At 41.2% G+C, this 24,085-nt stretch overlaps 1 protein-coding gene across 1 annotated transcript; it reads left to right on the forward strand.

Moving 5' to 3' along the window:
• The first annotated feature begins 8,673 nt into the window (after positions 1–8,673).
• LOC123501365 (DNA polymerase epsilon subunit 2-like) lies at positions 8,674–23,716 on the forward strand. Its single transcript, XM_045250169.1, has 12 exons — positions 8,674–8,797; positions 9,770–9,914; positions 10,359–10,531; positions 11,203–11,299; positions 15,630–15,771; positions 16,419–16,527; positions 17,079–17,226; positions 18,407–18,511; positions 21,618–21,748; positions 22,270–22,453; positions 22,784–22,957; positions 23,295–23,716. The coding sequence occupies exons 1-12, from the start codon at positions 8,739–8,741 to the stop codon at positions 23,385–23,387; spliced, it is 1,560 nt and encodes a 519-aa protein (XP_045106104.1). The 5' UTR covers positions 8,674–8,738; the 3' UTR covers positions 23,388–23,716.
• The last annotated feature ends 369 nt before the right edge of the window (positions 23,717–24,085 follow it).

Below are 24,085 nucleotides of genomic sequence, written 5' to 3' on the forward strand. Positions count from 1 at the left end.
ATCTCACATCTATGTAGTTTGTATCTGAAAACATTTTAAATAACTCTATCATATCCCCTCTTATACATATCTCAAATGAAAACATGTTTAATTCCTTTAATCGTTTAATTCTTTTAATCTATCTCTATACTCCAGGCGCTTTAATGCTGGTATCATCCTAGTTGCTCTTCTCTGAACTTCTTCTAACATGTTGATATCCTGCCTATAATGGGGTGACCAGGCCTGTATGCAATACTCTAAATGGGGCCTAACATAGGAATTATATAAGCTACACACCACTTCCTTACTTTTATAACTAACATTTCTATTTATAAAACCCAGGATCCTATTTGCCCTATTTCTTGCTTCTAAACATTGCTTTGAAAATTTCATAGTCCTGTCTATCACTACTCCTAAATCCTTTCCCTCTACTGCCTCTAGCCAACATCCCTCCATCTCATAGCTAAAGTTTGTGTTGTCTTTACCTAAATGCATAACCTGACACTTTTTAGAATTAAACTCTATCTGCCACCTGTCTGCCCATGCTATCAGCCTGTCCAGGTCTCGTTGTATTCTGTAATTGTCCTTTTCACCCTGTACTGCACATGCTATCTTAGTATCATCTGCAAACTTTGATACTTTGCTACTAATTCCTATATCTAAATCGTTAATGTACACCAAGAAAAGAAGAGGTCCTAGCACTGATCCTTGGGGTACCCCACTAACCACTTCCTTCCACTCAGACATTGCCCCATTTAATACTACTCTCTGTTTCCTATCAGAAAGCCATTCACTAATCCAATCAACTAACCTACCCCCTATCCCATGTAGTCTCAATTTGTACACTAGCCTCCTATGCGGTACCTTATCAAACGCCTTGCTAAAATCTAGATATATAACATCTATGCTATTTCCATCATCTAACTCCTTGGTAATATATTCTAAGATATCGAGCAAATTTGTAAGACAGGACCTCCCTGATCTAAAGCCATGTTGGGTATCTCTAATTAATCTATTCTCATTTAAATGCTCCCAAATACTACCCTTAATGATTTTCTCTAGTATCTTACATACTATACTAGTTAAACTGATCGGTCTATAATTATTTGCATCATCCTTCCTACCTTTTTTAAATATTGGAGTAACATTAGCTAACTTCCAGTCCTGAGGTATCTCAGCAAACCTAAGTGATCTTTCAAAGATTAACTTAAGTGCTTCAGAAATACTGTCTACACCCTCCCTAAGTACTCTGGCATGTAGCTCATCAGGACCACTAGCTTTCCTATCGTCTAGTTCAAGAATAAATTTCCTAATAATTCCCGGTTTTATATCAATATTTTCTAAAGCTCTTAAACTACTCGTCGCACTGTTTGTAACAGGATTTCCTATTCTTTCCTAGTAAATACTGAAGAAAATTGTTCATTCAATAATTCTACTATGTCTTCATTTTGATCCACTACTACACCATCTTTTCTGAGTGGTCCAATCCTATCCTTATTTCTTTTATCACTGACCTTGTAATAACTATATAATTTTTGGGATCTTTACTCCCAGCTCTAGCTAGTTTTATCTCTGCCTGCCTTTTACTTTTTTTATAACCTTACTCAAATCATCTCTGACCTGTCTGTACCTAATCAAATCTACATCTTCCCACTTTTCTGCAACTCTCTGTATGCCCTCTTCTTCTCTCTGATCTGGCTACCTATCTCATGAGTCCACCATAATGGCTTCCTGTTTCTCTGCCTTATATCTTTGTAAGGGATACACTGCATCACTATACCCTTTACTACAACCTTAAAAATATCCCACATCTCCTGTGCAGTTTTATTTCCAAAACTATCTTCCCAGTTTACCTCTCCTAATAACTGACGTAACCTACCATAATTGCCTTTCTGATAGTTTGGGACTCTAGTCTTATTCACTATATTATCCCTACTGGAATTAATGATAAATCTAATTATATGATGGTCACTGTTTGCTAAAGTCTCTCCTACCTCAACTTCCTTTAAACAATGCTCAATATTTGTTAGTACTATGTCTAAAACCTTCCTCCCCCTAGTAGGTTTATCTACCATCTGCACTAAATAGTTATCCTGAAAACTTTCCATAAACTTATTTTCACTAGCATCTCCTACCATCCTCTCCCAGTTTACTGACTTAAGATTAAAATCCCTAAGATAATTGTCTGACTAGTACACCCCTATTTATCTCATCTACCATAAGGTTGTCTACATCTGCTGACTGGTTAGGTGGTCTATAAAAAGCTCCTACTCTAATAACCTTACTTTTGTTTACTCTAACATCCAGCCATAAGGACTCTACTCTGTTATCTACCTTAATAACCATTAACCTGACTGGAAATGAAGGATTTTTTTACATTAATAACTACTCCTCCACCTATCCTACCAATTCTCTGGTGTAAATACATAATGTATCTATCTACTTCATATTCTTTCCTATTTTCCCTAAACTTTTCCTCATTTACCCATGCCTCTGTGACACATACAACATCTAAGTCCTCCTCAACTATATAACTAGATAACTCGTCCTTCTTGTTCCTAAGACTCCTGGCATTTACATACCCACAAACCCCAGATATATACAATAGACAATAGCAATGTTTACTATTCGGATTAGACTCCGAGTGACGTCTCTAATTTCAGTGAGGCAATGTGACATAAACGTGTATGACCCCCAAACAAGACCACAGGGTACATGTTCTCCATTAACTACTCATCATTTTGTGTTATTATTGCACAGATTAGAGAGGTCCTGTTCGAAAGATTTAAGTATGTTTCTTTAATTTACGAGTGTCTGAGAGAGGACGAGTGGTAGCCTGAGAAGCGGTACGAGAGGGACTAAAAGCACTGCTAAATTCATCAATGCGAGATTCTAATTTACCAAACCTTTCCTGTAGTGCTGAGATGGAAGTGAGGACCGTTTGCTGTGCGTCCACCAGCAAGGTGAGCCGTTCCTCCACGCTGGCTTGTTGTGACAAGGCTAGCCAGTCGACCTTCCATGGTGTCCAGACGCACTTCAAGGGAGTTACAGCGAGTCTTCATTTTATCTACAACACTGCGAAGAGCTTGTACCTGTGGTGGTGAAATGGTAGCAGTTGAACCTGATGGTCCATCAGCAGATGCTTGCGTGGATGGCGTGGGCCGAGAGAGTGACGTTGATGGAACTAGCGGTGGGCGTCTTGAGCAACCGTGCCACACACTGACACCCAGGCTCCTGGCAACGAGGACAACGCCATTTGGAAGCGAGTTCTATTGGAGGCGTTATTGGTCGCTCAGCTCGTCCCTCCGTAACGGGCGACGGTAGTAGTGGGGGATCACGGTGCTGGCAGCTGCGGGAGTCGTGAACACCAAGCACAGCGCTCTGAAGCAACACAGTATCGGGATATATGACCGACTCCCCAACATCTGTTACACGTTGGTTGGTCATTATCCAATTTATGGATCTCGCAGGGAGGTAGACATGGCAGAAAACTGAAGGTGAAGAATGCAGGTGGTGGTTCAGGAGAGTTCCATGTTACAACAATCCTGTTAATTGGCTTACCATTCTGGCGAAAACGACGGGCGTTGTGAACTCCTGGCAGCTCCTTACTTAAATCAGGCTCCACTTCCACCGGGTAACGAGTCACCAGGAAGGAGGAGAACTTACGATCGAGGCCTAGAGGGAGAATCTTGGGTGACAAGTTTAAGTGAAAGAAACTCACCAGCCTCCGTACTTTTCACAATATCCTGGCGCTTGCGAGAGACATACACAAACCTAGATGTTTCAGCTGACATCTTGATTTCAGCAAGCTCCCGATCAAGGTTGAAGGCTCTTGTTATCTCCGTCAGCCATCGTAATTTGATGTTCACACCCGGGTCCTCAACGAACATTAACTTCACATAATCTTCTCGGGAAGCGAAAGCTGGGATGGAGGGCCGAACATGCTGAGGTTGCTGGTTGCCTGAAGGTGCCTCCAGCTGCACGACGCGTCTACCGGCACTTGTTTCCATAGCATCAACCTGAGGGAGTGTGCATTCCTCTGCAACACGAGACGTCTTGCTGGCAAGACAGAGAGACTCCTCGCTGGTGCTCACGTCGTTCATGGTGTGCTTGGTGGCGAGGGAAGCCTGAGAGCGAAGGGCGGCGCGAGGTGGAGCAGGAAGGCCATCACCAGGTCCTACGGAGGAACGACCCATGTCAGGACGAAGCACTTGAGCCACGAACGCTTCATCATCGCTGTTCGGGTGAAGGTCGTTCTCGATCTCCGACAGCGTGGCAGGGCACGAAAACGCCATGATGTTCAACCTAGGCGGCTGCAGCAGAGCTACCAGAAGCTGCAGGAACATCGCCGCGGTGAACAGTCTCGTTTGCCGCAAACCGAAACAGCAGCAAGGCGTTGGAGTGCGCTGAGTGAGCACGTCGTGACCCAACGAGAGCTGAGGCACGGTCTTCGTATGTATGAGAAGGCCGTGGCTGAGGGCTGAGGCAGGACTAGTAGTAGTAGTAGTAGTAGTAGTAGTAGTAGTAGTAGTAGTAGTAGTAGTAGTAGTAGTAGTAGTAGTAGTAGTAGTAGTAGTAGTAGTAGTAGAAATAATAATAATAATAATAATAATAATAATAATAATAATATAATAATGATGTTAATAATAATAATAACAATAACAATAACAATATATATGGAGTAGGCAGTAGTCACCTGCCGCCCGGTTGAATACTCCAGGAGAGGTACTTACGGGGATGTAGGCAGTGCTGCAGACTGAGTGATTCCCCGTGTCCTCTCTTCCCGGTTCCCTTTGTGGTCTCATTTATACAATTGAGCAGCTGCAGCCTGCCCTCTAAAGACAACTTCTACTACTTCCTACACTACACTACAACACCTTACACTTTTACACTCTCTTCAAATCAAAATTTAATAATGGCTTCACCACGCCCTGCCTCGGAGTCCCCCTCTGGGGAGGGGACCATAAATGTCCCCAGGTCGGACTGCCCTCTGCTGTCGACCTTGGGTGTCTTGACACTTCATCTAATACTTTCACTATCAATTTCTGCAACATTCGTGGCCTTCGTTCTAATTTTCAATCTGTGGAACACCACCTCTCCTCTACTAAACCTCATCTTCTCTTCCTAACCGAAACACAGTTGTCTGTGACTACTGACAGCAGCCCTTTTCTGTTCCCTCCTACTTGCTCTATCCTCATTTTCAATCCAAAGCTGGATGTTGCGCATACGTGCGTAACGACACCACTTGCTCTCGTGCCCACAATCTTGAATCTTCAGAATTTTCTACCATCTGGCTAAGACTTCAATGTCACTCTCTAACTAAATTCATCTGTGCTGTATACCTCTCACCTAATTCCTCTGACTATGTAAAATTCTTTGACTATTTGACTTCCAAGGTGGAGCACATCTTATCTCACTTTCCTTTGCTGAGATCTCCATTTTAGGGATTTCAATGTTCACCACCAGCTTTGGCTTTCATCTTCTTTCACTGACCAACCTGGTGAACAAACCTTCAACTTTGCTATCCTTCATGACCTAGAGCAGCTAGTGAAGTTCCCTACCCGTATTCCTGACCGCCTTGGAGACACGCCCAACATTCTTGATCTTTTCCTAACCTCCAACCCTTCTGCTTACTCTGTTAAACTTTCCTCTCCGTTGGGCTCCTCCGACCACAATCTAATTTCCGTTACCAGTTCTATCACTCCAGTGCAGCCTCAGGACCCGCCTAAGCGGAGGTGCTTCTGGCATTTTAACTCTGCTAAGTGGGAGGAACTAAGGCAGTACTATTCTGATTTCCTTGGGATGATTATTGTTTTCATGTCAGAGATCCTTCTCTTTGTGCCGAGCGCATAACAGAGGTGATTATCTCTGGCATGGAGCTATACATTCCTCATACTTTCTCTAACCCTAAAGCTAAAAAGCCTTGGTTTAACTCTGCTTGTTCTCGTGCTGTCAATGATAGAGGCGGCTCACAAACGGTTCCGTAGCCATCCAACTGCTGAAACTCATGCCCTATATATTTCTGCCCGTAATCATGCCAAATCTATTCTCCAACTTACTAAAAACTCTTTCATCAATAGAAAATGTCAAAGTCTTTCCAATTCTAACTCCTCTCGAGATTTCTGGCATCTAGCCAATAATATCTCTAACAACTTTACTTCTTCGTCTTTCCCTCCTTTACTTCATCCAGATGGCTCTACAGCTGTCTCTTCTTTTCTAAAGCTGAACTCTTCGCTCAAACCTTTGCTACCAACTCAACTTTGGATGATTCTGGGCATATTCCTCCTACTCCTCCACCCTCTGACTACTTCATCCCTAAAATTAAAATTCTTTATAAAGACGTTTTCCTGGCCCTCTCTGGCCTTGATTCTCGGAAGGCTTACGGTCCGGATGGAGTCCCTCCTGTTGTTCTCAAAAACTGTGCTTCCGAACTCGCTCACTGCCTGGTCAAACTCTTTCATCTGTGTCTCTCTACTTCTATTTATCCTTCTTGCTGGAAGTTTGCTCACATTCAACCTGTCCCTAAAAAAGGTGACCACTCCAATCCTTCTAACTACCGCCCTATAGCTTTGATTTCCTGCCTTTCTAAAGCCTTTGAGTCTATCCTTAATAGGAAGATAATGAGGCATCTATCAGCTCACAACCTTCTCTCTGATTGCCAGTATGGTTTCCGTAAAGGCAGATCTACTGGTGATCTTCTTACTTTCCTAACTGAATCTTGGTCATCCTCTTTTAGGGACTTCGGTGAAACCTTTGCTGTCGGCCTTGACATATCGAAAGCCTTCGATAGAGTCTGGCACAAATCTTTAATTTCTAAACTACCCTCCTACGGATTCTATCCTTCTCTCTGTACCTTCATCTCCAGTTTCCTTTCCGATCGTTCTATTGCTGCTGTAGTAGACGGTCACTGTTCTTCCCTAAAACTATCAACAGTGGTGTTCCACAGGGTTCTGTCCTATCACCCACTCTCTTTCTATTATTCATCAATGATCTCCTAAATCTGACTCAATGCCCTATCCACTCCTATGCTGATGATACCACCCTGCATTATTCAACAGCGTTCAACAGACGCCCAACCCAACAACAATTAAATGACTCAAGGCGAGATGCTATGGGACGCCTAACTTCTGATCTTTCACTTGTTTCTGATTGGGGCAGAGAAAACCTGGTTTTGTTCAATGCCTCAAAACTCAATTTCTACAACTATCTACTCGACATAACCTTCCAGACAACTATCCTCTCTTCTTCAATAACACTCAACTTCCCTCTCCTCTACATTAAACACACTCGGTCTATCCTTCACTAAAAATCTAAACTGGAAATTTCACATCTCTACTCTTGCTAAATCAGCTTCCAAGAAGTTAGGTGTCCTATGGCGTCTTCGTCCATTTTCTCTCCCTCCCAGCTGCTTGCTCTGTACAAGGGCCTTATCCGCCCGTGTATGGAGTATGGCTCTCATGTCTGGGGGATCCACACACAGCTTTACTAAACAGGTGGAATCTAAAGCTTTTCGTCTTATCAACTCTTCTCCTCTAACTGACTGTCTTGATTCTTTAAGTCACCGCCGCAATGTTGCATCTTTATCTGTCTTCTACCGCTGTTTTCATGCTGTCTGCTCTTCTGAACTTGCTAACTGCATGCCTTCCCCTCCTGCGGCCTCGCTGCACAAGACTCTCTACTTCTTCTCATCCCTATTCTGTCCATCTTCCTAATGCAAGAGTTAACCAGTATCTTCACTCCTTCATTCCCTACACTGGTAAACTCTGGAACTCTCTACCTGTGTCTGTATTTCCACCTGCCTATGACTTAAACTCTTTCAAAAGAGGAGTGTCAAGACACCTCTTACGTTAACTGGACCCTCCTTTTAGATTTTTTTGTTTTTTCTCTTTATACTATTCCTCTTAACAGGGCCTGGCAACCAGCGGGATTTTTTTTTTTTTCCAACTTTGATTTCCCTTGGCCAGTGCCCTTGTAATGTAAAAAAAAAAAAAAAAAAAATGATAATAATAATAAAAATAATAATAATAACAATGTTCAGACATTCAGACAAGTTGAAGGGAGACTAACCTAACCTAACCTTCCTCCTCCAATAATAATAATAATAATAGTAACAACAACAACAACAACAACAACAACAACAGCAACAACAATATTAATAATAACGACAGCATCAACAAAAAACATCAGTAACAACAACAACAACAACAACAACAACAACAACAACATCAACAACAACAACAACAATGGTAATGATAATAATAATAATAATAATAATAGATAGATAGATGAATAGATAGATATTGACGTATATATAGTAGGTAGGTAGGTAGATATAGGTAGGTAAAAGGATGGATGGATGGATAGATAGATAGATAGATAAATAAATTAATAGATAAATAGGTAAAGGGAGATGTAGATGTATAGATAAATAGACTGATAGATAAACAGACAGACAGATGTAGATGGATAAGTAAAGGGATGGAAAGGATGAATAGACGGACATATAAATAGATAGATAGATAGATAAATTGATAGATAGACAGACACAGATAGATAAGTAAATATGTAGGAATTAGTTTGATAAGTAGCTATATAAATGAATTAATAAATATATAGACAGACAGATAGATGCACAAATATATAAATTGATAAATAGAAAAACAAGCATTGCAGTGTATTGTGGTATTTGGAAACTCAGACGGGTAAGTTTTGGCGGGAAATGTCAATGTTTACAAGAGAACAGCTGAGCGTGACGCGCCATGATCACCAAGAAGGAACTGATTTGGTCTTTCCAGCTCCACGGCATGCATCTGCGAGGGTAGGGCAGCGCTGTATTCTTGTGTTCTGAGTCAGTTCTTCTCCTTTACGTGACAATTTCAGGAGAGGTAGTGGTAAAAGAGCGAAAAAAATGTTATCATGGTTGTCCTCTCCCCAACTCTGAATATCCTCGGTCTGCCTTTACTTGTAAGCTAAGCCAAAAACTTCACATCTCATATCTAGCTATACAGGTTTCTATGAAGTTATGTGTTCTGAATAGATCTTTATTTTTTCTTACCCGCTACCCCCACCCCCCGCCCACCACCTGCTAACGCTGTACAGGGGCCTTATCCGCCCATGTATTTTATTATTTTACATTTTTTTTTTCGGTTGGGGTTGGTACTGTTATTTTAGGGTGGAATGAAAAGCTATTTGTCGTCTTATTTTCTCATCACTACAGTGCTGTATCTTCCTATCTTCTACTGCTATTTTCATGCCGGCTGCCCTTCTGATCTTGGCTAGCTGTATGCATCCCCTTCTGTAATCTCAGTGCACAAGACTTTTTTTTATTTTTTCCTTTCTCAGCCTCTCTAATGTGAGAGTTTAGTGTTCTCAATCATCCCTTTCTGTGGTAAACTCTGAAACTCTTTGCCTTCTGTATTTCCTGTGATTTGAAATCTTTTAAGAGGGAGGTTTCAAGACACTTGCCCTATTTATTTCATTATTCTGTTAAACATCACTTTGGTAATTGGATTTTTTCTTTAAAATTCTTGTTGCCCTTGGCCATTGGTTCTTTTATATAAAGAAAATGATAGATGAAATAAATCAGTGAATAAATAATTTGATTTCTTTTGTGTTTTGATATGTTGTGCAGCATCACAACACTACCCTCAACACACAACTGAAATAACTCTCAGCCTCCTAACATCACCATCTGAGTGTAGCATCACCATAATGCAAACATTAGTTTGTTGGTGCCATGCCATGCAGTGGTGTGGTGTGGTGCTCATCCTTGCCGGTCCCCTCTCACCAGAGATGCAGCAAACTACCTGTCTGAGCTGCTGGAGCCACTGCCCCAGGAAGAACACAAGAAGTGGGTGGATGCAGTGGTGGATGCCATGTACAAAATTCCCCTCGCCTCTAATGAGATCACCAAGGAGGCAATCTACAAGGCACAGGTGCTTCACTGCTCCCACTGCCTTCACTTCAACACACTTATTATTTTGATCATCCGTGTGAATGGCTCATTTTGTGACAGTTACCACACTGAGCTTCTTACTTGTCTTTTGTAGTCCTTCACCACAGTCTCTCTTACATAAAGAATATAGAAATACCAATAAGATGAAGTGTAAGCCTGACATTTCATTGACATCAGCATTGCATTTAACTTTTCTTTGGGGATTGCCACCTCATTGCATCTTTTCCTTCCTTTGTGTTGTCCTTTGCCAGATCCCTTACTAAAATATGAATATATAAATAAAATTTAAATAAATAAATGAAATAGAAATGAACAAGTAAATAAAATAAACAACAATAGCAGTTAATATCAATATTTCTGCAAGTTTTTCTCCTGTTTACTTGGCACTGAAACAGTCACTGCAGCAAACACTGTCTGGTTGCAGGAAGTAGGGAGTGAGGAGAACAATGATCTGGACAACATCCTGGAGGTGATTGACATTTACAAGATCCCAAAGCTGGTGCACAGTGAGGCCAAGGGGAAGTACATACTGGAGACAACAACAACACACAACTTGCATGGAACGGCAGCAGACAAGACAGCGCTGTTCATGAACAGGTGAGGCCCAGCGCTGGACATTGGGACATGCTTTAATTTAACTCTCTCTCTCTCTCTCTCTCTCTCTCTCTGTCGCTGCTTTTTGGTACAAGTATTCCCAATTATATAATGTTTCACTTATGATATTCAGTTTTTAATAGCTTAGTTCTGCTGTACGATCGGTTGTTTTGCTCTTATGATATCCTGAGTATACATTCTACAGTCTACATGCCAGTGCATCTTTCCTTAATTGCTTTACTTCTATTACAGCCACTTCTGATCTTTTAACTGGGTAGAAATTGCAAACCTATTCTTTTTAATCCACTTCTTTTTTGTAGATGTACATAAAGATTTCTTGTATTTGCTACTTCTGCTATTGATTAATTTGTATCATAGTGGTGTAATAAGCCATCATGAACACCTATCATCAAACTACTTATAAGAATAAAGACATGATCAATATATAGGCTGCCTTCCCGCATATAAAGCATTTATCAGAATAAGAACGAAACATGGACAGTTATCCCTTCTGGCATACTTATTGAAACTGCTGATAGGGATGAAGTTCTTGCAATAGATAGAGTTCCTTGGCCACAGTCATTGATAAAAAGTGAATGGTGGTGTCTCGAAATAGATTGAGTCCTTGGTCTCAGTCATTGACAAAGAGAGCATGGTGGTGGTGTCTGTCTCAGGTATGCCATGATCTATAGCCGCACCAGCAACCATGAACTGTTCAGGCGACGAACAATGGCCAGGAGTGACGCAGCGATGGCTTACTCTCTCATGAAGGTCTGTGTATTTACCTAGTTGTATTTACCTAGTTGTAGTTTTACAGGGCCTGGGCTTTATGCTCGTGTGGCCCCGTCTCCATATCTACACTTATCCAATTTTTCTTTAAAACTGTGCACACTCTTTGCTGACACCACTTCCTCACTCAAACTGTTCCAAGTCTCAACACATCTTTGCGAGAAACTAAATTTTTAAACATTTCTCAGACATCTTCCCTTCCTCAGTTTCTTACTATGTGATCTTGTGCTTCTAATGTCATATTCTTCTCTCAGGATTAGTTTCTCATTATCCACTTGATCCATTCCGTTAATCAATTTATAAACTTGTATCAGATCCCCTCTCTCTCTTCTCTGTTCCAGGGTTGGTAGATCCATAGCTTTTAGTCTCTCCTCATATGTCATCCCTTTAAATTCTAGAACCATTCTTGTAGCTATTTTTTGTAGTCTCTCCAATTTCCTTATGTGTTTCTTTTTATGGGGGGTCCACACAACTCCTGCATATTCCAATCTAGGTCTTATTTTAGTACTTATCAATTTCTTCATCATTTCTTCCTCCTCCTTTACCCACTCTGTCTCTCCTCCATATGTTATACCTTTTATCTATGTCTATTTTTATTGCCTCATTTAACTTTGTCTCCACCAGGCATACAATATCTGGTTCTTCTTTCTTTATGTAATCTCTTAATTCTAATTTACTAGATAAAATCCCATCTATGTTTGTATACATAATTTTTAATCTCTTGTTCTTATCATTTTTAGTTGAACTTGCTCCATTTTTTACTCTTCCTTCTCTTTTATATATTATTTCCTTATCCTGTCTCCTATAATTCTCCAAAAAAATGCCTTCTTCTCCTCCTCTGACCTTTCATTATTTTGTGTGTGTGTGTGTGTGTGTGTGTGTGTGTGTGTGGGTAATGTTTTCTTGTTTTTCTCTTTCTTGATTGTTTTCTTGTGTTATCTTAGACATACAGGTCTAAGCAATAAGTCATCTTGATCTTCATTCTTTTCTTTCTTTACTATGCTGTATTAGTGTAATTCACCATGGTCGCCTACTGGTCACCCAGCCAGTCTTCCCCATTACGGAGCGAGCTCAGAGCTCATAGACCGATTTTCGGGTAGGACTGAGACCACAACACACTCCACACACCAGGAAAGCGAGGCCACAACCCCTCGAGTTACATCCCGTACTTATTTACTGCTAGGTGAACAGGGGCTACACATTAAGAGGCTTGCCCATTTGCCTCGCCGCGCCGGGACTCGGACCCGGCCCTCTCGATTGTGAATCGAGTGTGCTAACCACTACACTACGCGGTGTGTGTGTGTGTTTCACTGTTTGTTTCACTGTTTCACTGTTTGATCTGCTGCAGTCTCTGACGAGACAGCCAGACGTTACCCTACAGAACGAGCTCAGAGCTCATTATTTCCGATCTTCGGATAGGCCTGAGACCAGGCACACACCACACACCGGGACAACAAGGTCACAACTCCTCGATTTACATCCTGCACTACTCACTGCTAAGTGAACAGGGCTACGTGAAAGGAGACACACCCAAATATCTCCACCCGGCCAGGGAATCGAACCCCGGTCCTCTGGCTTGTGAAGCCAGCGCTCTAACCACTGAGCTACCGGGTGTGTGTGTGTGTGTGTGTGTGTATTTACCTAGTTGTATTTACCTAGTTGTAGTTTTACAGGGCCTGGGCTTTATGCTCGTGTGGTCCCGTCTCCATATCTACACTTATCCAATTTTTCTTTAAAACTATGCACACTCTTTGCTGACACCACTTCCTCACTCAAACTGTTCCAAGTCTCAACACATCTTTGCGGAAACTAAATTTTTAACATCTCTCAGACATCGTCCTTCCTTAGTTTCTTACTATGCGATCTTGTGCTTCTAAAGTCATATTCTTCTCTCAGGATCAGTTTCTCATTATCCACTTCATCCATTCCGTTAATCAATTTATAAACTTGTATCAGATCCCCTCTCTCTCTTCTCTGCTCCAAGGTTGGTAGATCCATTGCCTTTAGTCTCTCCTCATATGCCATCCTTTTAAATTCTGGAACCATTCTTGTAGCCATTTTTTGTAGTCTCTCTAATTTTCTTATGTGTTTCTTTTTATGGGGAGTCCAAACAACTCCTGCATATTCCAATCTAGGTCTTATTTTAGTAGTTATCAATTTCTTCATCATTTCCTTGTCCATATAGTGAAATGCTACTCCAATATTCCTTAGCAAATTATACGTCTCTCTGAAAATTCTATCAATATCTCTTATCGGTTGATTATTTTCTTCCATTGTCACTCCCAAGTCCTTTTACTTTTTTACTTTTTCTAGTTCTACTCCATCTCCCATCTTATAGATTCCCACTGGTCGTCTTTCACTTTTTCCCATTTCCATGACATGGCTTTTGTCCACATTGATTTCCATCTCCCATTTTTTGCTCCATTTCCAGATCTTGTTTAAGTCTTCCTGTAGTATTTCACAATCCTCTTTTTGTGTAATGACTCTGCACAGTTTCGCATCATCCGCAAACAGATTTATGTAGCTGTTCACTCCTCTGGCATGTCATTTATATATACGAGAAAAGTATTGGTGCCAATACTGACCCCTGTGGCACTCCACTGTCTACTGTTCTCCACTTGGACTTCATATCTTTAACTATCGTCCTTATTTATCTCCCCCTTAAGTAATTCTTCATCCATCTCAATGTGCTTCCTTTTAAGCCACCCTTCTCCTCTAACTTCCATAGTAATCTTTCATGTGGCACTTTATCAAAAGCCTTTTTTAGATCTAAATAAATACAGTCAACCCATCCTCTCTCTCTTGTACTTTATCAACTATTCTAGAGTAGAAACTCAATAAATTTGTCACACATGACCGACCTTTTCTAAAACCAAATTGACTATTTGATAATATTTTGTTGTCTTCAAGAAACTCAATCCATTGCTTCTTTATTACTTTTCACACATCTTGCATATTACACTAGTTAGTGATACCGGCCTGTAATTTAAAGGTTCTTCCTTCCTTCCGCTCTTATATATGGGAACCACCTCAGCTCTTTTCCACTCCACTGGCACTGTTCCATTTTCTATTGAGCATTTTATGATGTTGTATATAGGACTTGCTAGTTCTTCCCTACATTCTTTCAGTATTCTGCCTGAGACTTCATCTGGTCCCATTGCCTTTTCCTCATCCAATTCCGTCATCAACTTTTTATTTCAAGCTTGGTTACTTTAATCTCTTTCATATAGACAGTCTCTCTATTACCCTGTGGTCTTTCAAATTTGGATTCCTTAGTAAAGACCTCATGAAATTTACTATTTAACAGTTCTGCCATACTTTTGGGTCTTCCACCATTCTGTTTTCTCCTTTTAACCTTTCTATTGTTTCTTTTTGTCTTATTTTTCCATTTATGAATCTGTAGAACAATTTTGGTTGTTCCTTGCATTTTTCGACAATGTCCTTTTCATAGTTCCTTTCTTCTTCCTTTCTCACCTTAGCATATTCATTTCTTGCTGTTTTGAAGTTTTCCTTATTTTCTGGATTTCTGTTTCTTTTCCACCTTTTCCATGCTCCATCTCGTTTCTCCTTTGCCCTAGCACATCTTGCATTAAACCAATCTTTCTTTCCTTCTTCTTTAGGTCTATATTTCGGAACATATTCCCTGATCCCAGTTTTGTATATTTCCAAAAATAAGTTATATTTCTCTTGAACCGTTAATGAGTTTTCCATCTCCTCCCAGTTTATATTTTTAAAATAGTTCTTGAGATTCTCAATATCAGCCTTTCTGTAATTTAATCGGTCTCCTTTGTATGATTCATCTCTATCTTCCTTTCCTTCTTCTATATCCATTTCTAATATTACATGGTCACTCTTTCCCAATGGGCACTTGTATCTTATATCATCGTTAATTGGTATATCCCTTGTAAAAACTAGGTCTAATCTTGCCGGCTCATCGTTTCCTCTGAATCTCGTGTTTTCCTTTACTCTTTGGACCATCAAATTATCTATCATTAGGTTCAGGAATCTATCTCCCCAGGAATCTTCCCCCATACCACTTTCATAATTTTCCCAGTCTACCTCCTTACAGTTGAAATCTCCTACCAATATCACTTTTTTCCTTTCCTTAATGATTCTTGTAAGACTCCTTATTGTGTCTTCTATCATGTCTCTATATTCGTCTCTATATTAGTGTGTGTGTGTGTGTGTGTGTGTGTGTGTGTGTGTGTAAGAAAGTAAGTTAATGAAGTGTAATGAATAAATGGTTCATCAGAGTACATTACCCATGGATGGAGACTTTTGGAGAGGCTGAGGCAATGGGTTTATGTTGCAGGTGGTGTCGCTGGTGGGGGCCAGCCAGCAGACAAAGGTGCTGGTGCTGGGCCTCCTCACTAAGCTGGTGGAGGGCAAGTACCATCTGGAGGATGACACTGGGAATGTGGAAGTGGACCTCACCAATGTTCAGTTCAAGAATGGTGTGTGCTTAGACTGGCGGGATGTGCTGTGTGGAAAAATGAAAAATAATGAGCATTAGTATTGAAGATAGGAAGATAGATAGGATAGACAGAGACAGAGAAGAGATGGATAGACAGATAGATAGGATAGACAAAGACAGAAGAGATGGATAGACAGATAGACAGGATAAACAGATATAAAAGAGATGGATAGACATATAGACAGGATAGACAGACAGAAGAGATGGATATAGATAGACAGGATAAATAGACAGAAAAGAGATAGATAGACAGATAGACAGGATAGATAAAGATAGAGATGGATAGACAAAGACAAAAGATGGACAGACAGATTGACAGGATAAGCAGACAGAAGAGATGTATAGAAAGATAGACAGGGTAGATAAAAATAGATGGATAGACAGACAGAGAAATAAAAAGCATTATGACAGATAAACTGAAATACACTCGTTCCGTCCACTGATAGACAAAGATACACCATTAAAAAAACAATTGAATAAGTACATACATAAACACACACACATTAGTTAGTCTCACAAGTGGAGGAAAAGGTAGATAATAGCATAAGAGGCACACATAGATATATAAACAAGCATAGAATTTAACTTCGTCACAGAGCATCTTAACATCACCCTCACACTTAACAGGGCTCTTCACGCTGAACTCTATCGTGCTGGTGGAGGGCTGGTACGACAACAATGTCCTGCACGCTGAGACTATCGGCATGCCCCCACCAGAGCCACCCAGTCTGTCCAGGTGAGCAGTGGCCACCCAACTCTTGTGGCGTGCGGTGGTGTTGAATGTTGCAGCTCGGGTGTGTTTGAGTTTCCAATCACTTCACTTCTTTACTTTGTCTTAGCGTCTCATTTTCTGTCTCTGTTTTTATTTTTCTGTTCTATCTCTCTGTTTCCGTGTCTTTTTCTCTCTCTCTGTTTTGGTTTCTCTCTTTCTCTGTGTTTCTGTTCTTTCTCCCTGTTTCTGTGTGTTTCTCTCTCTCTCTCTCTCTCTCTCTCTCTCTCTCTCTCTCTCTCTCTCTCTCTCTCTCTCTCTCTCTCTCTCTCTCTCTCTCTCTCTCTCTCTCTCTCTCTCTCTCTCTCTCTCAGTAATCACCACTTTTTTCTTTCTTTATCATTTCTTCTGTATTATTAGTTTTCCCATTGTCACCCAAACTATTTTTATTATTTACAGAGTAGTCAGAAATTACTCACAGCGTTCATAAATTATTTTCGCATCACAGCCACCACCAGCTATTTGTGTTATTTTTCTAAACCTGTGAGCATTTTTATAATTTTGTATCTTCGCCACAGGGAGCGTATGGGGCTGAAGAATGAGAACTACTTTGGTGGCTCCAGCAGAAAGAGTGTGAAGGCCACGGAGCGTCTGGTGAGGCTGGAGCAGGAGAACAAGGAGGCGATGTTTGTGGTGCTCTCTGATGTGTGGCTGGATGTTACTGAGGTGAGAAACAGAAAAAGGGAGAGAGAGAGAGAGAGAGAGAGAGAGAGAGAGAGATAGGATAGAAGAGGAATTGAGGAGAAAAGAGGAGTTGAGGGAAGAGAGGAGTTGAGGAGAGAGAGAGAGAGAGAGAGAGAGAGAGAGAGAGAGAGAGAGAGAGAGAGAGAGAGAGAGAGAGAGAGAGAGAGAGAGAGAGAGAGAATGTATCAAATTTGCTTTTTTATTTATCTATTTTACTATTCTTTTTATGCAGTGTATTTTCAGTTCTTCAGGTATTGCATAAAATTTCATTGCAGTTTATTTTATTTTGTTGATTTACATATAATTTATTACTCTGCAGTTTTTCATACTTTCTGACAGTGTTCAGTTAAGATAGACCAGAACAGACATTTTTTTACTCTCATTCCTAAACATTTCACAAGCTGTTTATCATCTGTGTGAATAGTTTAGATAGTTGGTGCTGTGTTGTAAATCCTCTCCTGTTTTACTTTAAGGAGTGCAGGAGTTTAATAGAGTGTTTTCTTTTCACTTTGTCAGTCTTAATATTTTTAGCCAGCCTTCTGTGTTTCTCTTGCTGTTTGAAATCTGTGTGGATAGAGGCTAGACAGTGGTGATATTCTGTAAATCCTCTCCTGTTTTACTTTAAGGAGTGCAGGAGTTTAATGGAGTGTTTTCTTGTCAGTTTGTCAATCTTTATATTCCTAGCCAGCCTCTTACATTTCTCTTGCTGTTTGTAGTCTGTGTAGGTAGTTGAGTTAGTTGTACAGAGGCTAGACAGTGGTGGTGTGGAGTAAATCTTTTCATGCTTTACTTTTAGGAGAGCAGAAGTATAATGGAGTGTTTTTTAGTAGGTTTTTATATTCTTAGCCAGTCTCCTTCATTCTCAAATATTTCACTTGCTGTTTGTAATCTGTGTGGATAGTTGAGAGTTAGTTGTACTGAGGCTTGACAATGGTGGTGTGCTGTAAATCTTTTCCCATTGTATTTTCAGAGAGCAGGAATTTAATAAGATTTTTCTTCTCTTATATTCTTAGTCTTGTTTGTGTGTAAGAGTGATGGTAATGGCTTCTGTTCACCGGGTCATGGAAAAATAGAAAATAATGTTCACTGTTTACTGTTCCCTTATACTTTTAGTCATCCCCCTTCATGAGTAAGAGTGATGGTAATGGTCTGTGTTCACTAGGTCATGGAGAAATTGCAAATAATGTTCACCGGGTATGCAGACTTCCCCCCTGTGGCGTTCATCTTCTGTGGAAACTTTTTCTCCAAGAGGCAAGTCAGCAAGCAGGTGAGTGAGTGAGTAGAGAGGTGTGTGGTGTTTGAGGCTCTCCAGGCCAGTGTATACCAGGAAGGATGCTCAGAGTCATGTCAGATAGCTAGCCACACTCACACCCTGGATTTTGTGTTCTGTGTTTACCATAGTCTTGTAAGTTTCCTTTTTTTCTTCTTCCTTTCTCTTATTTTCTGTTTTATTGTTTGTATTTTCCACTTTTTTAAACTTTTCTTTCTTTTCTACTCCTTCAGTTTGTCTTCTCTTACTCTTCTTTCTTTTCCTTCATTTGTTTCTTTGGCTCACTTTCCTCCTGCTGTGCATCCATTCTGGTGAACTAGCCTTCAACTTTGCTATCCTCCATGACCTAGAGCAACTGGTGCAACACCCTACTCATATTCCTGATCGTCTTGGAGACATGCCCAACATTCTTGATTCCGTATACTGTCACCCTTTCATCTCTGTTGGGCTCCTCTGATCACAATCTCATTTCTGTATCTTGTCCTATTTTTCCAATCCTTCCACAGGTTCCCCCAAAGCAAAGGTGCCTCTGCTGTTTTGCCTCTGCCAGCTGGGGGAACCTAAGGAGGTATTATGCTGATTTTCCATGAAATTATTACTGCTTCCGTGTCAGAGACCCATCTCTTTGTGCTGAACGTATAACAGAGGTGATAGTATCTGGCATGGAGGTGTACATTCTTCATTCTTTTTCTCAACCTAAACCTTCTAAACCTTGGTTTAACTCAGCCTGTTCTCATGGTATACATGATAGAGAGGTTGCCCACAAAAGATACTTGAGCCTTCCATCTCCTGAATCTCACACACTTTATATCTCTGCCCGGAATCATGCCAAGTCTGTTCTTCAACTTGTCAAACACTCCTTCATAAGTAAAAAATGTCAAAATCTTTCAAACTCAAATTCCCCTCAAAACTTCTGGCACCTAGCCAAAAACATCTCCAATAACTTCATTTCTTCATCTTTCCCTCCTTTATTTCATCCTGATTGCATCACTGCCATCTCTTCTGTCTGTAAAGCTGAACTCTTCTCTTAAATCTTTACTCACAACTCCACCTTGGATGATTCTGGGCTTGTCCCTCCCTCTCCTCCCTCTGACTATTTCATGTCTACAATTTAAATTCTTCGTAATGATGTTTTCCATGTGCTCGCTGGCCTAAACCCTCGGAAGGCTTATGGTCCTGATGGGATCCCTCCTATTGTTCTCAAAAACTGTGCTTCCATGCTTGCACCTTGCCTGGCCAAACTCTTTCAACTTTGTCTATCAACCTTTCCTTCGTGCTGGAAGTTTGCCTACATTCAGCCTGTTCCTTAAAAAGGTGACCGTTCTAATCCCTCAAACTACTGTCCTATAGCTTTAACCTCTTATTTGTGAAAAATTTTTGAATCTATCCAAAATAGGAAGATTCTCAAATGTGTCTTTTTTTTTTTTTTTTTTTTTTATATGCCATGTGGGCTTTTCATGGGAATTTATGGGCTAAAGGGGGTACTTTTTGTAGTGCCTCTTATCCCAAAGCCCACCCGCTAGGATACCTTTGCTCCGAGTGAGGAAGCCCAACCTACACTCGGACCGTGGACCGAGACCCCTCGGACCCCAAAGCACGCATGGTTCCACTGTACCACGGCGGCACCGAACTTCACAACCTTCTATCTGATCGCCAGTATGGCTTCCATCAAGGTCGCTCTACTGGTGATCTTGTGGCTTTCCTTATTGAGTCTTGGTCATCCTCTTTTAAGAGATTTTGGTAAAACTTTTGCTGTAGCGTTAGACATATCAAAAGCTTTTGATAGAGTCTGGCATAAAGCTTTGATTTTAAAACTGTCCTCCTACGGCTTCTATCCTTCTCTATGCAACTGTATCTCAAGTTTCCTTTCCGACCGTTCTATTGCTGCTGTGGTAGACGGCCACTGTTCTTCTAAATCTGTTAATAGTGGTGTTCCTCAGGGTTCTGTTCTGTCACTCACTCTCTTTCTATTATTCATTAATGATGTTAACCAAACTTCTTATCCTATCCACTCCTACGCTGATGATACCACCCTACATCTTTCCACGTCCTTTCAGAGACGACCAACCCTTCAGGAAGTCAAAAGATCATGCAGGGATGCCACAGAATGCCTGACTTCTGATCTTTCTAAGATTTTCGATTGGGGCAGAGAAAATCTAGTAGTTTTCAATGCATCAAATCCTCCATCTATCAACTCGACACAACCTTTCAGACAACTATCCCCTCTTCTTCACTGACACTCAACTGTCTCCCTCTTCCACACTGAATATCCTCAGTCTGTCCTTTACTCATAATCTTAACTGGAAACTTCACATCTCATCTCTTGGTAAAACAGCTTCTATGAAGTTAGGCGTTCTGAGGCGTCTCCGCCAGTTTTTCTCACCCCTCCAACTGCTTACTCTATATAAGGGCCTTATCTGCCCCTGTATGGAGCACTCTTTGCATGTTGGGGGGGTGGGGGTTCAGTCACACAGTTTTACTAGATAGAGTGGAATCAAAAGGTTTTTGTCTCATCAACTCCCCTCCTCTGACTAACTGTCTTCAGCCTCCTTCTCACCGCCGAAATGTTGCATCTCTTTTTATCTTTTATCGCTATTTTTATGCTAACTGTTCTACTCATCTTGCTGACTGCATGCCTCCCCTCCTCCTTCAGTCTCGCTGCACAAGGCTTTCTTCTTCCTCTCATCCCTATTCTGTCTAACTCTAATGCAAGAGTTAACCAGCACTCTCAATCATTCATACCTTCCACTTGTAAACTCTGGAACTCCCTCCCTGCATCTGTATTTCCGACTTCCTACGACTTGTCTTCTTTTAAGAGGGAGGTATTGAGGCATTTGCTCCCTAATATTGGCTGACATTTTTCTCTTTGTAGAGAGCCAGCACTCAAGTGGGCCTTTTTTTTTATCTTTTCTTTCTTTTGTCCTTCCCTTCATAAAAAAAAATTGTCAGGATTTCTTCAGTTTTCAGGAGACAAAAGGAGTTACAATTGAGAGAAAATGCTAGATACAGTTAAAGCAAATATAATGTCTCACTAGACTCCTAATAACTGTGTGCATTAGTATTCCTGCTGATGGGGTTTTTCTCACCCTGACTCCCTCCACAGATGAGTGAGGTACGCAAGGCATTTGGAGCACTGGGAAATCTCATTGCAGGATTCCCTAACCTGATGGAAAACACAAAGTTCATCTTCGTGCCGGGAGCCACCGACCTGGGGCCCAGTGGCATATTCCCCAGGTGAGGCACAGCTTGAGGTGCAGGTGAACATTAATAAGCCGTGGGAAGTCAATAGGTCTTCACAGCACAGACTTGTGAGTGGAGGTTTGTGGGAAGGAGGGGTTTGTGGGATGCAGGTTGAAGCAACAGGACTGTGAGATTAGTCCTTTAGCCCATAAATTCTTGCAAAAAGCCCCTATTGTATAAAAAATAACATTATAATTGCATTATTGAATAAAACTAGAAATTGACTTAAAAAACTTGTTCTAATGCTATCAATAAAGGATGCTAACTAATTGAAAACATTAATGGATAAAGCCACCAAACTCTTACTAACAATTTCACTGCAGTACATTATGCATAGACTAAATCAAGTAACAGAAACAAAACAAAATTCTCAACCATCACACGCCATCCTGAAGTTGAAAAGATTAATTGATAAATCCACCAAATTTATATTAGTGGTTTCACTCAGGTACATTATACACCAAATGAAGCAAAGCAAAACTATATGGCATTGTTTCCCATCCTTTACCCTGCAGGCCCCCAATACTTCAGTATGCCACAGAGCCTCTTCGCCAGGCTGTTCCCTCGGCCTGCTTCGCCACCAACCCCTGCAGGCTGGTGTACTGCACACAGGAGATTGTCATCCTGAGGGAGGACATGGTGACCAAGATGTGCCGCAACTGTGTCCACTTCCCTCAGGATGGTGATGTGGCGGCACACGTGAGTCACCTCCTGTGGTGTTAGTGGTGAAACCATTGCAGAGATGCTCTTCTATCAGGAGTTTAAGAAGACTTTCTTTTATTTAGCTATAGCAAGTGTTCAATCTATTGCCAGACTGACAGTTCTACTCAGGGTGGCCAAGACAAACCACCACACACTCTCACCCCACACACTCTTAGTCCCATTAGCCCATTGTGTTTCAAGGGGGAACAGTCTCCTTTAAGAAAGGCCAGGCATAAACCAAGCTTATTGATATATTAAATAATAGCAGTGAAAAGCAGTGTTTTAGGAATGCTGATACTCATCATGTTGTATTGTTGGTGTGGACAGGTTGGCAAGACAATGGTGAACCAGGGCCATCTTGCACCACTATCCTTGTTTGCCATGCCAGTGTACTGGGCACTGGACCACTGCCTCATGCTGCACCCCACCCCGGATGTCATCATTGTGGCTGACAAGGACTCCTTCACCACCAGTTACAATGAGGCCAACATCTTCAGTCCGGTGTGTCCATTTTTGTTCATGGTAGTGGGAGTGTGTGGTTGTGGGGAGGAGGGTTGTATTCTCAACCACATCAGCCATCTACAACCTGTCTCTGAAATGGGCTGTAGTGGAAGTTATCTTGGGTTTTCACTTTGATTTTAGTTTATTATAATTCAACTTTTTTGTTGTCACATCTATCCTTCCTTGTGCTTGCTGTGCTTGCTTGCATCATGGCTTTCTTAAGGGTCCTTATGTTACAGTGTCTCATTCATAGCACCTCATATTTGTGCAGCCTTGTCCATAGTCTGTAATCTTTGCTTTTCTCTTGTCTCATCCATACTTTCTTGTCTTGGTGCAGGGTTCCTTTGTCTCCAGTGACTTCTCCTTCAAGGTGTACTACCCGGCAGCACGGCAGGTGGAGGAGAGTCAGATAAAGGAGGAGGAGAGATAGTGACTGTACTGTAGTGAGGTGCTGTTACTGGATCAGAAGAGGACTTGGCTTCCTCTGTGTGAGTGTCAGGGTGTGGTGCTGTGTGTCTATCTTCTCTCAACTTGTGCTGAAAGATTTGACTGTGGTGCTGCCTTGCTCTTAGAATGCAGGCGGAACAGTAGATACAGAACATTTAACTACTCTGTTCAAGACTGGCAGTCTGCACAAGGTGGCCCAGCAAGGCTCTATACACACACACACACACACACACACACACACACACACACACACACACACACACACACACACACACACACACACACACACACACACACACACACACACACACACACACACAGTTTGAGTGAGGAAGTGGTATCAGCAAAGAGTGTACATAGTTTTAAAGAAAAATTGGATAAGTGTAGATATAGAGACGGGACCACACGAGCATAAAGCCCAGGCCCTGTAAAACTACAACTAGGTAAATACACATCATTCACACTCTTCACCTTGTCAAGCCCTGGTGGAAGGAAATATCATCATGGGCCACCCCAGGAACTAAGGCATTGCACAGCTGGCCACAGACTGTTCAAGATACATGAAGGAAAGACGAGACAAGAAAAATTACATCACCAATCATTTATGTGGATCAGGTGATGGCGTGCATGTTTAGAAAAGAAAGGAAGCAAATCTTATGATATTTAAGAGATTAAATATTG

The sequence above is a fragment of the Portunus trituberculatus genome, chromosome 9, assembly GCF_017591435.1.
Source record: "Portunus trituberculatus isolate SZX2019 chromosome 9, ASM1759143v1, whole genome shotgun sequence".
Taxonomy (NCBI): domain Eukaryota; kingdom Metazoa; phylum Arthropoda; class Malacostraca; order Decapoda; family Portunidae; genus Portunus; species Portunus trituberculatus.